This window comes from Pantherophis guttatus, chromosome 6 (genome assembly GCF_059756535.1).
Source record: "Pantherophis guttatus breed Tessera chromosome 6, ASM5975653v1, whole genome shotgun sequence".
Taxonomy (NCBI): domain Eukaryota; kingdom Metazoa; phylum Chordata; class Lepidosauria; order Squamata; family Colubridae; genus Pantherophis; species Pantherophis guttatus.
This window is the reverse complement of record NC_142068.1, coordinates 7,326,600-7,339,765: the sequence shown is the minus strand read 5'-3', so window position 1 is coordinate 7,339,765 and position 13,166 is coordinate 7,326,600. Positions and strand designations below refer to the sequence as shown.

Below are 13,166 nucleotides of genomic sequence, written 5' to 3'. Positions count from 1 at the left end.
GCATCCAAAACGGGCTGTGTGGGGACTCCTGGGAGGGGCGGGATATGAGGGGCCAACCAGGAGTGGGATTTTTTTTGGGGGGGGGGGTTCTCCACACTGCACAGAATCTTAGCTTACCCCCAGCGGCCCACCCGATTACACGAGAGATAGACCTTATGACCATCGAGCCCAGCAGTTAACAATCCTGAAGGTTGCAAAGCATTGCTGCTCAAGTGACTGACCTGATTTTATGGACTTTTCCCTTGCAGCAGTCATTAAGCAAAGCCCATTGTTCACCGTAGGCCAGCTTTTCTTGGGAACCGGAAGTAAATGCTGGTTTTTCTGGCAAAAAAAAAAAAATTGTGCACGCATCTGGCCATGGGACAATGCTAATGCACACAAATGCAGGGCAGTTGCCCAGTGCCCGAAATGTGTTCATGTGACTGCATGGGGTGGGGATGGGGCATCAGAGCCAGGTCATAGTAGTTTTGGGGCAGGTGGCTATTGTAACTGAATGGTCGCTAATTGAACAGGCATAAATTGAGGACTACTTGTGGGGCAGCAAGCAAGAGGAAACAATTGTGAAACGAGTGGATTTAAACTAAACTAGGAGAGTGGCTCAGTGGCTAAGATGCTGAGCTTGTTGATCGAAAGGTCAGCATTTCGAATCCCTAGTGTCGTGTAATGGGGTGAGCTCCCGTGACTTGTCCCAGCTTCTGCCAACCTGGCAGTTCGAAAGCAGGTAAAAAATGCAAGTAGAAAAATAGGGACCACCTTTGGTGGGAAAGGAACAGGGTTCCGTGCGCCTTTGGCATTTAGTCAAGCCAGCCACATGACCACGGAGACGTCTTCGGACAGTGCTGGCTCTTTGGCTTTGAAACGGAGATGAGCACCACCCCCTAGAGTCAGGAACGACTAGCACATATGTACGAGGGGAACCTTTTACCTTTGGGAGAGTATTGGGCAAACTGAAAAATTAGGACAAGGGCCTTGTGCGCAAATGTGGCGATAAAAAAGCGGTTTGATCTGCATTGAAATGAAGCACGGAGAGCTGCTTTAAAAGTATTTTAATCTATACGTATCACTCAGTATATACCCAGTATACAGCATTGTTACTGTGCTACCTTACATTTTTATAGAGGCTAATTGTAAAAATGTAAACACTCAAGGGGAGCAGAGGTACTGATGGGATCATAAGTTAGGGCTGGATTTTTGCTTTTTTAAGCAGTGACCAGGTGTAGCCTGTTTCAAACCGGAAAAAAAAAACCCCAAATGAAAACAACTGCAATATTATTCCGTGTGCCATCAGGACAGAACTTTCAGCGTGGCTGAAGGATGAGATGAAAGAAAAAGGCACATGGGAGCAGGGGAAGAGTGGCAAATCATCTCCAAACAAGCAAAATTTGCTTGCTGGCGCAATTTCCCCAGGAACCACCAGTAGTTTGCATAGTACACAGATCTTCACTCTTTTTTTTCTTCTTTAAAGAAATCCCCAGATTGCTCTCCCAAGAGCAGCCTGGAGACAAGCAGGACCCAATCTGCTTCTGCCAGGTGCCTCACCATCCATCTACTTTGGAGGGGGGGAAGAGGTCTCCCCTCTTTAGCTCCTAAAAAGGTTCTACAGCTATTCGTGTTCTCAGTTCCCTCTCCTCCCCCCCCACCCCAAGTCCCACGTTCCCTTCAAATAAGACAGTAGTGCAACCGGAAGTCTAGGCTAGGCCAGTGAGTCGAGTAGATAGAGCTAAATATTTTCTAAGCCTCTGCATACCAAGTATGTACAGTTGGAGAATATTATCACCCCTTTCCTGATCCAACGGTGACTAGCCTGGCTTATATAGCATGGCGTCTCGCTCGAATGCTGAAAGGATGGGGAAGCTCCGAAGCGGGGTGCCAGTTGTCCTGGGGGCAGAGAATGGATCTCTCTAAATGGGCTGCAAAATAGCCCTCCCTCTATGTGTGTGTACAAGGGGGAAGGGGACTGGACCCCTTTGAAGTGTGCTTTTGGGAAAGAGGTCGAGGAGCTTCCCAACCCACCGTTCTAAGGGGCAAAGAACAAACCACAAAACGGGGCGCATGATCCGACACATTTAAAGTCCGAGCAGCTAGCGTACCACAGAAAAATCTTGCTTGGGCTCAACTCCCTTTAGGCTGCTGAGAAAAGGCACCTCTGCGCAAGGGCAGAGAGGCTACTGGCTGACTTAGTGCATTGCCTGCAGGTAAATTCCCATTCCCTCCCCAACAGTCTCTCATGTGTCTGCCAGGCATTTGTGCATTTGCTGCTCTAGCATAACCCTGAGATCTCAACAGCACCTCAAGTGTCTTCCTCTTCCCCAATTTTCAACATTTGGAATAAGACACGCGTGTCAAAAAGTCTTGGAAATTTCCAGGGCTGCCTCCGGTCTCTTCCCTAGGGCAGTTCCTGCATTTTGATTGTCTTGGCAGCAAAAATAATAATAATAATATCCAAGTGAAGCTTTGGAGGGAAGGGCGGCCCTTCCTCCATCTCCCGGCTATAGTCAGTCACAGAAGCGCTTGCGGGGGACGGTCCGGGCTCTGTTGGACCGGCGGATCTCTTGCTTGGCATCGCGGCAGCGTTGGCAGATGAAGACGTCGGGCACGTTGGACTTGCGGATCTTGGCGCAGGAGAGGTGTATCCAAGTCGTGCACTCATTGCATTCGATCATGGGTCGCCCGGCAAAGGGCTTTAAGCAGAAGCAAGTGATGAGGTCCCAAGCGTCGTCTTCTGTGTAAAAAGAGGAAAGAAGAGGATTTATGAATGGCACAATTGCTTGTTTTTCTCAGCTAGCCATACCCCAATCTAACACTGTGATTAATGAAGTGTTTTTTCTTAGACTGTTTAGAACAGCAGTCCTCAACCTTCTGGCTTTGCAGACCGAGTGGTGGGGGGAGGAGAGGGGATGGTTCCGCGTGAACAGCGGGCAATCCTGTGCACGCTCCATTGGTGCACGCTGCTCGTGCAAATGGAGCTTCACATGCACACATGCTACTTCCGCAGCTCGGTATTGGGCTGTAGCTTGGGGGGTTCGGGACCCCTGCCTTAGAGAAGGCTGTAAAATTAGCTGCTTTAACTTCCTTTCATTTTCAACCCGCTTCCTTCATGCAAAATGCTTTAAATGCAGTGCCTGTAGTGATTGAATAGAATTTAGAATAACTTTGTCACTTTAAACGTACACTAATTGGCATACATTCAAATGAAATTACGTCGCATACACCTCTCAATGGGTCACCACTTTCGTCGCATACACTACATGAGCATGAATAAATACCGTATTTTTCGGACTGAAGAGGTAAGCAAGAAAAAAAAAAACTTTTTGCCCTCCCCAGCCCCCAAGGAGCACTCTGCAGGCCTCCCAAACCCTCTGCGCGCCCTATTTTTGCAAAAACGGGATGCACGGGGCAGGGCTTCGGGAGGCCAAAAATGGCTGTATTCGGTGTATAAGACGCACCAACATTTTCACCCTCTTGGGGGGGGGGGAGTGCGTCTTATACTCCGAAAAGTACAGTAATACAAAAGTATGCATATACCCACATAAATGACAGGGACAAACAAAACAGCCTTAGTTCGGATGCATGCATGTAAATGAGCCTCTATGGCAGCATTTCTCAACCCTGGCAATTATAAAGACGTGTGTGCCTCAATTCCTAGAATTCCCCAGCAGCACAGCATTCTGGGAATTGAACCCCACAGGTCATAAAAATTGCCAGATTGAGAATTGTGGCTCTGTGGCTTATTAAAGAATCAAACTAAAATGCATTTGCTCCCCCTACTGGCAGCTGGCAATACTGCCCCTTAATTTACCATCTGTTTTGGTGTCTGAGGCTGCAGTAAACTCTTCAGGCAGATCTGCGAGAGGGGAGAGAGAGAAAAATATCAGGTAAAGAAGAGTGCCCACTTTATGCTGCTCATTGCCACAGTTTGCACAGCATCCTTCGACCTAAAAAGAGTAGGCCATGTAAAATTGATAAAGCAGCTACTAGGCCTTTAATTGGTTAAGGAGCCAACCATTCTAAATCAAACTTCTTGCAGCTTATTGGCTCCTGATGTTACACTGTAAAATGTTGCCTAATCTCTCCATGCACAAACTCCACTAACTTTGGGGAAAATAGCATCATTTGGCCCTCCTCAAAAGTAATAGGATCATCCCCAGGGAGGACACAAGCCAGGTCACTTCCACCAGTTCTCTAAGACAGTGATTCCCAACCCAGCAACTTTCGAATGGGTGGACGTCAACTCCCAGAATTCTCCAGCCATTTGCATACTATCATGCAAACGGGGCATCGCGAGTTCAGAGCAAACTCGAACCGTTGGAGGAGCTGCGAGTATCCAAAAGAAAATGAACATCTGGATGGGTTGCCTAGATCTATTTAAGGGTTGATCACAGCAGATCTACAGGAGGAGCTGATCCCTTTAAAGCAGGGCTCTCCAACCTTGGCAACTTTTAAGACTTGTGGACTTCCAGAATTCCTCCGCCAGCCATGCTGGTTGGGGAATTTTGGGAGTTGAAGTCCGTAAGTCTTAAAAACGGCTGGGGGAAAGTCTGCTTGATGCTGGCTGGGGAACTCTGGGAGTTGAAGTCCACGTCTCTAAAAGTTGCCGAGGTTGGAAAACACCGCTCTGTGTTAAAGGTTCGTGGGTTAGGTGGATCAAGATTAGCTGCCGTGTCTGGTTAAGGGGTGGGTTGGGTGTCAACCTTGTTGAATTTCTTCTAAAGACAGGGGTGTCAAACTTGCCTCGTCACAGCATTGTCATGTGACGTATTTTGACTTTTCCCTTCCCTTCGCTAAACCGAGCGTAGGCGTGACCAGCGCGTGACGCATCTGGACCACGGACCGCGAGTTTGACAACCCTTGTTCTAAGAGCACCAGTACTTGCAGACTTACTGCTAAGTTGAGGGGCGTCTTCTGCAGGTTTTTCTGTGCTTTGCTCCACCGTGTCCCAAGAGGCAGAGGCGTCTCTCTCCTCTTTGCATGTCCCTTGTTCCTCAGTCTTCTCTTCGGCGTAAAGTCCAGGGATAGAGTCTTTCTCTGTTTGCTCCAGCAGAGGTCTGGATGGGAGCTCTGGGAGACAGGATTCCAGCTCCTTCACTTCCGTGCAAGTCTCGGGCGTTCTCTGTGAATGGTCCATCAGGGGCATCAAGCCCTTGTCCGCCGCCTGGTTCATGTTGAGTTTTTTGGACGACGGCTTTCTCTTCTTGGTTTGCGGGTGCTGACCAGTGCAAAAGCTACCGGTTATGTTGGGGCAGGTCAGCAGCTCTCCTGCCCCCTTGTAGGCCATGTTCCTGCTCCCTCCGTCGTCTGAAAGCACTTGGGAGTCGCAGGACTGGGACGATCCCCAACTGTCGCTGTCTTGGGTGCTTCCGGTGCTGTTCTGGGGGCTCCTGTTGCCTCGGTATGTCCATGGCTCATTCTGGGGATGGAAAAAAAGAAGAAAAAGCTGTGTGATTTGCCTTATTGAAGATGGGAGAGAATGGGGATTCCTGTAGAACAGGGGTCTCCAACCTTGGCAACTTTAAGACTTGTGGACTTCAATTCCCAGAGTTCCTCAGCCAGCAAAGCAAAGCTGGCTGAGGAACTCTGAGAATTGAAGTCCACAAGTCTTAAAAGTTGCCAAGGTTGGAGACCCCTGCTGTAGAATAATATAGGGTCTCTCCCACATAGAGATACTGGTATTTCAGCACCCAGGCTAGGGAGGAAGGAAGGCAGAGAAAGGGCCAAGGGCTCGATTCCACATTTCTTACCTCTTTTGGGTAGGGAATGTAGCCTGCGTAGGCTAGCACAAAAGTGCAGAATTGATTGAAGTCTTCTACAGTTCTCTGTCTTTTCTGGGGTGGCTGCAAAGATACATGGGTTTACATGTCTGGATCTCAATATCCTCTTACAATAGTTTTAACTTCAAACCAAAACAATCAAGTAAACAGGACCCCAATCAGGAAACCGCTGAAGAGCCATCAGTAAACAGCCCAACCAAGAATCTCAAACACACACACACACACACACACACACACACACACACATACACACTCCACCTACACGGACAGGCAAGACAGCAGAATATAAACTTGACAGCAAACAGCACTCCTTACTAGCACTGATGATGATACCTGATTAGGGTAATAAAACGTCTGCAAGAACACAAGCAAGCTCAGAGAGCACCAAGGATCCCTCATTTCAACCCTGAGCTATAAATATTCTCCTTTATTGGATCCTTTTACAATGTTAACAAACTAGCTGAGCATAAATATGTCATGAAAACACAAGTTGATTGACAAAACTTAGGCTACCCTATTCAGTTCCATAGATCATTGCCCATCGTACCCATACCAAAAACCTACCATCGTGCCAATATATCCTTGGTCAGCACTGTGAGCAAAATACCCTTTAAGGAGGATTGCTTGCTATCTAAATGTAAGCACCTCTCTCACTCAGAAGCAGGCCATTGCATTGTCCTGCTCAATGTTTCTGACAATCAACACCAGGTCAGGAAAAAAAACGTGAATGCATCTCAAGCAGCAGCTAAGCTTGGTTTGTGTGGCGGATTCTGGTGTGGCACCAACACAAGAAGAGCTCCGATCTGGCCCAAAGGATGTGGGCTGGCCTTCTGGATCATCCAGTGGACATCTGAATGCTTTTAGAAAGCTCACCAGCTCCCTCCACTGTGGCTTCCCAGCTGCAAATATTTGAAGTCTTCAAATATTCTCTCTCTCTCTCTCTCTCTCTCTCTCTCTCTCTCTCTCTCTCTCTCTCTCTCTCCCTCTCCAATATTTAATTACACACCAGATGGAAAATGCTTCCTTCTCAGTCCTGAATCTCAGTCAATGACCTTGAGTTCCAACCATATGAACTCAATTTGCCCAATGGTTAACCTTTGTGTGATTTTATACACTTCCACACCTGTATCATGTCTTCCTTTATTATCTTTCACTCCAAGCTACAGTGCCCCAGAAAGCTGGCTGGGGAAATCTTGGGAGTTGGGAGTCCACCCATCTTTAGTTTGAAGTTGCCAAAGTTGAGAAACACTGGTCTAGTTTTACAAACAGGGAAAATCAGCTATTCTAAAGACCAAGTTAAGGGATGATGTGGGGGATAAAGCCACAAGGCATTTTTATAGCCAAAACATGCTTTCTGCCTCAATGAGTATTGTCACTTCCCTGAGGATCCCAGCTTCTGTTACGTAACACAAGGACGAAAATTTTGTTTTTTAACCGTTGGGACATTTAGCTTTCCCAAGATATTCTAAACAAGGGGAAAATAGAGAGGCCACCCAATATCTTATCACAACCGAAAGGACAGCTTGGCCCTGTGGTTTTTTCTCGTTTCCAAAACCAAAGAGAAAGGGAGTGAATTCCAGCAGTAAATCTCAGAGCCTGATCTCCAGGGAAAGGAACTCTCCTGCTATTTAGTGGGGAAGATGATAATAACAATGATAATGGTGTGGAAGTGTGGAGACATTTCCCTGCAGGCACCGCAGTCAAAGCAAACAAGTTGGTTTGCCTGCAGACAAAGGAAAGCTGGAGATCAGATTCCAGCCAAAACAAGGGAGATTGCTGAATTCTTAACATCCTACCTCCTCAATTTGAAGCATGCCACAACAATCTCTCTCTCTCTCTCTCTCTTTGGCAAAAGCCTGGGCTCAAATTGACCCAATATGTGATAGTGAGATGGGCTGGGTAGCCTATAAATTTAATAAATAATACTGATGAAATGCTCTGTCAAGCTGGCCCATGGCTCCAGCCCCCAAAGTTGAGAAGGAGGCAGGACAGGTACCCTCTAAAGTAAAGGGGGTCCTTCGTTCCTTGTCTCATGTCCTAAGGTAAAGGTTTCTCTGTCAGTCATGGTGGTCATTGCCCATGTTGTCCAAAGATATTTTCCGGGGTCATGTGGCCAGCATGGCTATGCACCAAAGGCACATTCTGTTATCTTTCCAGTAAAGTGGTTGGTAGGTACCTATCTATCTACTTGCATTTGCCTGCTTTCGAACTGATAGGTGGGCAGGGGCTGTATATATATCCCCTTTTTTGTGAGTTTGCCACAAAGAATAGGGGAATAACCTATTCTTCAAAGCAGCTGAAGCCAGGATAAGAAGCAATGGATGGAAACTAAGCAAGGAGAGAAGCAACCTCCTTGAGGAGAAATTGAGGAGAAATTTCCTGACAGTTAGAACAATTAACCAGTGGAACAACTTGCCTCCAGAAGCTGTGAATTCTCCAACATTGGAAGTTTTTAAGAAGAGATTGGACAACCATTTGTCTGAAATGTTATAGGGTTTCCTGCCTGAGCAGATGGTTGGACTAGAAGACCTCCAAGGTCCCTTCCAACTCTGTTATCCATACTAAGAAATGCTGTTCCTCACGGAGGTTTCTTCCATCTATTAAATTTCAATTTATGGGCCACCCATCTGGTTACCCAGAGTGCCTCCAGTTACATTTAGAGAAGAGAAAGTCGTCTGAATGGCTCCAAGGCCAGGAACGGGGGAATTCCCTAAAAAAAACCACTAGGCTTTCCTGCCAAATCTCAAAACAGGAAGGGGGGGGGCAGATATGAAAGGAGAAAAAGATCGTCACAACAAAACAGACACTGCCCCTAACTGCAACCCATCTTTTGAGGGATGGAGGGAAGGAGATAAAAGCCACAAGAAGGTGACCCTGAGACTAAAAAAGGGGCAGATCCACCAAGAGCTTTCCCTTCTTTTTTTGGGAATCTTGACGCTATAGGGCACTGCACACCAAAACAACAAGACACAAGTTTCCCCCCCAAAGCCATCACTCTTGCTTAACAACTAATTCTCACAACAGTCAAAATAATTTACTAAGGCTGTATTACTATTCTTCTTCTCTTCCTTCCTAGTATCTCTCTTCCCACTTACTACTCTGACCATGTTGCTTGTATCTTTCAATTATATTGTTTTTATTTGTTCCTAGTACAATTTGAGACCTTATTAGTAACCTTGACTATCACTAAGCATTGTATCTTTTTATTCTCCACGAATGTTATTTTATTCTCCTTATGCACACTGGAGCATATGCACCTAAGGCAAATTCCTTGTGTGTCCAATCCCACTTGGCCAATCAAGAATTTTCTATTTTATTCTATTATCCACACTAAGACCTGAGCAGAGGCAGGTTGGGGGTGGGTGGTGGTGGGGGAGGAAAACCTTATCCCATTCCCCCCTCAAAAAAAAGGGGGGGGGATTGGGAGGTTTTCCTTACACCCCGAAAAAAAAGAGGGTGGGGGGGAATCCTCTAAGCCAGGATCTTTCAATTTACATTGTTTTTACTTGTTTCCTAGTACGATTTGAGAGCTTATTAGTAAACTTGACTATCACTAAGCATTGTATCTTTTTATTCTCAAGGAATGTTATTTTATTCTCCTTATGCACACTGGAGAGCATATGCACCTAAGGCAAATTCCTTGTGTGTCCAATCCCACTTGGCCAATCAAGAATTTTCTATTTTATTCTATTATCCACACTAAGACCTGAGCAGAGGCAGGTTAGGGGGGGTGGGAAGAAAACCTTATCCCATTCCCCCCTCAAAAAAAAAAGAGGGGGGATTGGGAGGTTTTCCTTACACCCCGAAAAAAAAGAGGGTGGGGGGAATCCTCTAAGCCAGGATCTTTCAATTTACATTGTTTTTATTTGTTTCCTAGTACAGATTTTTTTTTTTAAATTTGATTTATATGCCGCCCTTCTCCGGAGACTCAGGGCGGCTTACAGTGCGTTAAGCAATAGCCTTCATCCTTTTGTATATTTTTATACAAAGTCAGCTTATTGCCCCCACAAACTGGGTCCTCAATTTACCTACCTTAGAAAGGATGGAAGGCTGAGTCAACCTTCAGCCTGGCGAGATTCGATCTTACTTTAATTGCAGATTTGAGAGCTTATTAGTAACCTTGACTATCACTAAGCGTTGTATCTTTTTATTCTTGATGAATGTATTTTATTCTCCTTATGAGAGCATATACACCAAAGACAAATTCCTTGTGTGTCCAATCCCACTTGGCCAATCAAGAATTTTCTATTTTATTCTATTATCCACACTAAGACCTGAGGAGAGGCAGGTGGGGGGGGTAAGGAAAACCTTGTTCCATTCCCCTCAAAAAAAAAAAAAAAAAAAAAAGGGGTGGGGGGAGAAATTGGGACAAGGTTTTCCTTACACCCCCCCCCCAAAAAAGAGGGAGGGGGGAATCCTCTAAGACAGTGTTTCTCAACCTCGGTAGCTTGAAGATGGGTGGACTTCAACTCCCAGAATCCCCCAGCCAGCGGAGCTGGCTGGGGGATTCTGGGAGTTGAAGTCCACCCATCTTCAAGCTACCGAGGTTGAGAAACACTGCTCTAAGGAGGAGGGCAAAAACCCCACCATCCCCCCCCAAAGGCCATCCAGTCGTGCCGCCTATAAAACACGAAGAAGCTGAGGAGCGCGTGGAGAGCCGGCGGCAAAAAAAACAAACCCTCGCCGTCCCGTTTACCGTCCCCTCCCCTCAAAAGAAAAAAAAACGGGCCAAAAGCGAACTTTCCCTCACACACCCACACCCAAAAAAAATCCCCTCAGGACGCCGGTCAGGCTCGAGCCAAGGACACCTCTGAGGGGCGTCCCCTCCCCTCACCCTCCCCACGCTCCCACCCGCTTAAGATGGCGCCGGGGAAGCCGCCGCCGCCACCGACACCGCCGTCCTGGCCAAAAAAAAAAAAAGAGCCGGGAGGTTTTAACTTCGCCGGCGGACACCCCCCGGGAGAAGAAGAAGAAGCCGTTCAGCCTCGTTCAGTTTCCCACATTAAAAAAAAAGAAGCTGCCGGGGTCGGGAAAACGCGGGACGGCCAATGCCAAAACTCCGAAGCCGGGGCGGAGCCGCCGTCGCGCCAAAGACACCCGGGAGCGCCGCCCCCGCCGGGAGAAAGCAGCCGCTCCGCCCGCCCCGCTCTCAAGGCAGCGGTTCTTTCCATGCCCCCCACCCCACCCCCCGGCCACGCACACCCACACGATTCGGAGAGCGGCCGGTTCGGGAAAGCGGGGCGCAAAGGGAACGGATGGATCCCCTCTTCTCTCTCTCTTTCTCGCCCGGTTTGTCTCCTCCGCCCGGCCGCTGCCTTTTTTTCCCCTCCCCTCCGTCCGTCGCCCGCCCTTCCCCTCCCGGCCGCGTTGGGGGACTCACCTCGTCGAAGGTGGGGAAGCCCGGACTGGGCACTGGGCTGGCACCTGAAAAGAGAAGGAGGAAGGAAGGAAGGGGAGGTTAGATCGGGCCGGGAAAGCAGCACCCCGGACACCCGGCGCTTTCTACCCGGCAGGCCGAGCGTGGCCCTCCGTCCCTGCCCTCGCCGCCCCTGCCCACCTGCGTCCTCCTCGGAGCTGTTCATCCCCGCCGCCACTCGGGCTCGGCTGCCCGTCTGGCTGCTGCTGCTCCTCCTCGTTCGGCCGCTGCTCCCGCAAAAGGCGGGCGGGGAAGGTGGGAGGAAGGAAGGAAGGATGGATCGGGGGGGGGGGATCGGCAGCGTCTTTCCTTCTTTCCTTTCCTCGCTTCTTCCTTTCTTTCCTTTCCTTCTCTCCTTCTTTCGTTTCCTTCTCCCGCGACGAAGGTTGGCGGGACCGGCCGCTCGCTTTCCCAGCCCCCTTCGCTTGTAACCGGCGCCGGCTGTTGAGCGCCAACTCCGCCCCTTTTCCTCCGCCCCCCTCCTTCCCCCCCACGGGAAGGCTCCGCCCAGCAAGGACTCTGGCGCGGGAGGCAGTACCACCTGGGGAGGAAGGGGAAGGGGCGGCGGAAGCCGGCGCGCGGGGGGAGCTGCGGCGGGGATCTCCTACCGCTTCCTCTTTCCCCCCCCCTCCGCCTTGGATTCGCCCACCAGCTAAAGTGCTGCTGGCGGGGTGGGGGGGTGTGTGTGGAAGGGGAGGGGGAGGTGGGGGGGGAGGGGGAGTTGGTTTGGCCGCCCTCCCCGCCGGGATATCGCGACCATCGGCAGGCGGGATGACGGTGCCGCTTTAGGAGGGGAAGGTGGGCGGCTTTGGGCCAGGATCTCCCGGCAAAGATCTTCCTTTGGTTTCCTCTCTTTCTTTCCAGCCTCTCTCGCTTCTTTCTTTTTCGGTTTTTCGCTCCTTTTTGCCTTTTCTGGTTTTGTTTCTTTCCTTTTTTCAGACCCTCCCTCTTTTTCTGTCTTTCTTGCTCCTTTTTTCTTTCCTTCATTCCCCCTCCTCAAGGTCTCTCTCGCTCTTTCTTTCCTTATTTCCTCCTTTCTTTTTCTTTCCTCTCTTCTTTCCTTCCCTCCCTCCCCTCTCCTTTCCCCTTCCTTCGTTCGTTTGTACCTTCCTTTCCTCCCTCTCCTCCTTCTTTCAGTGTCTCGCTCTTCCCTTCCTTCCTTCTTTTTCTTTCCTTTCCTCCCCCCTTCCCTCTCCTTTCCCCTTCCTTTCTTCGTTCGTTCGTTCCTCCCTGTACTCTCCTCCTCTCCTTCTTTCAGTCTCTCTCTCTCGCTCCTTCCTCCCTTCTTTTTCTTTCCTCCCTTCTTTCCTTCCCTCCCTCCCCTCTCCTTTCCCCTTCGTTCGTTCGTTCGTACCTTCCTTCCTTTCCTCCCTCTCCTCTCCTTCTTTCAGTGTCTCGCTCTTCCCTTCCTTCCTTCTTTTTCTTTCCTCCCCTCCCTCCCCTTCCTTTCCCTCTCCTTTCCCCTTCCTTTCTTAGTTCCTTCCTTCCTTTCTCCCTCTCCCCCTCTCCTTCTTTCAGTCTCTCTCGCTCCTTCCTTCCTCCCTCCTTTCTTTCCTTCCCTCCCCTCTCCTTTCCCCTTCCTTTCTTAGTTCCTTCCTTCCTTTTCTTTCCTCCTCCCTTCTTTCCTTCCTCCCCTCCCCTCTCCTTTCCCCTTCCTTTCTTCGTTTGTTCGTTCCTTCCATCCTTCCTTTCCTCCCTCTTCTCTTCTTTCCTCTCCTCCCCCTCTCCTTTCAGTCTCTCTCGCTCCTTCCTTCCTTCCTTCCTTCTTTTTCTTTCCTCCTCCCTTCTTTCTTCCCCTCCCTTTGGGATAGTCCAGCTGGGAAGCCAGAGGCTTGGGGTAATGGTGCTCCCCCCCTTTCCTTCGGTGGAGGGGGCCGAGGCTCATCTGAAACGGCTCGCCAAGCCTTCCCCCCCCCTCCCCCGCGTCATCCCTGGGGCCTTCCGCAGATGTTGTCCGACCGACTCCAGGGCGCATCCTTCCC

General features: G+C 49.3%; 1 protein-coding gene across 2 annotated transcripts; it reads right to left on the bottom strand.

Moving 5' to 3' along the window:
• Positions 1–1,031: 1,031 nt before the first annotated feature.
• Positions 1,032–11,813, bottom strand: LOC117679782 (PHD finger protein 13-like). 2 transcript variants are annotated; one of them, XM_060682883.2, is made up of 6 exons: positions 11,326–11,813; positions 11,149–11,192; positions 5,739–5,831; positions 4,882–5,407; positions 3,800–3,844; positions 1,032–2,722 (listed from the first exon to the last, which is right to left on the bottom strand). In XM_060682883.2, the coding sequence occupies exons 1-6, from the start codon at positions 11,348–11,350 to the stop codon at positions 2,496–2,498; spliced, it is 960 nt and encodes a 319-aa protein (XP_060538866.2). In that variant the 5' UTR covers positions 11,351–11,813; the 3' UTR covers positions 1,032–2,495. The 2 variants fall into 2 exon arrangements, with proteins under 2 accessions (XP_060538866.2, XP_087728557.1); XM_087872431.1 differs by lacking the exons at positions 11,149–11,192; positions 11,326–11,813 and adding an exon at positions 6,333–6,590.
• Between the last annotated feature and the right edge of the window lie 1,353 nt (positions 11,814–13,166).

Excerpts from the sequence above, each read along its gene's own strand:
- LOC117679782 (XM_060682883.2), bottom strand. The coding sequence starts at position 11,350 with ATGAACAGCTCCGAGGAGGACGCAG. Across the intron at positions 5,832-11,148 it reads GCTTCCCCACCTTCGACGAG|CCACCCCAGAAAAGACAGAG; the intron begins GTGAGTCCCCCA and ends GTATCTTTGCAG. Across the intron at positions 3,845-4,881 it reads AGACGCCCCTCAACTTAGCA|ATCTGCCTGAAGAGTTTACT; the intron begins GTAAGTCTGCAA and ends CCCCTCTCGCAG.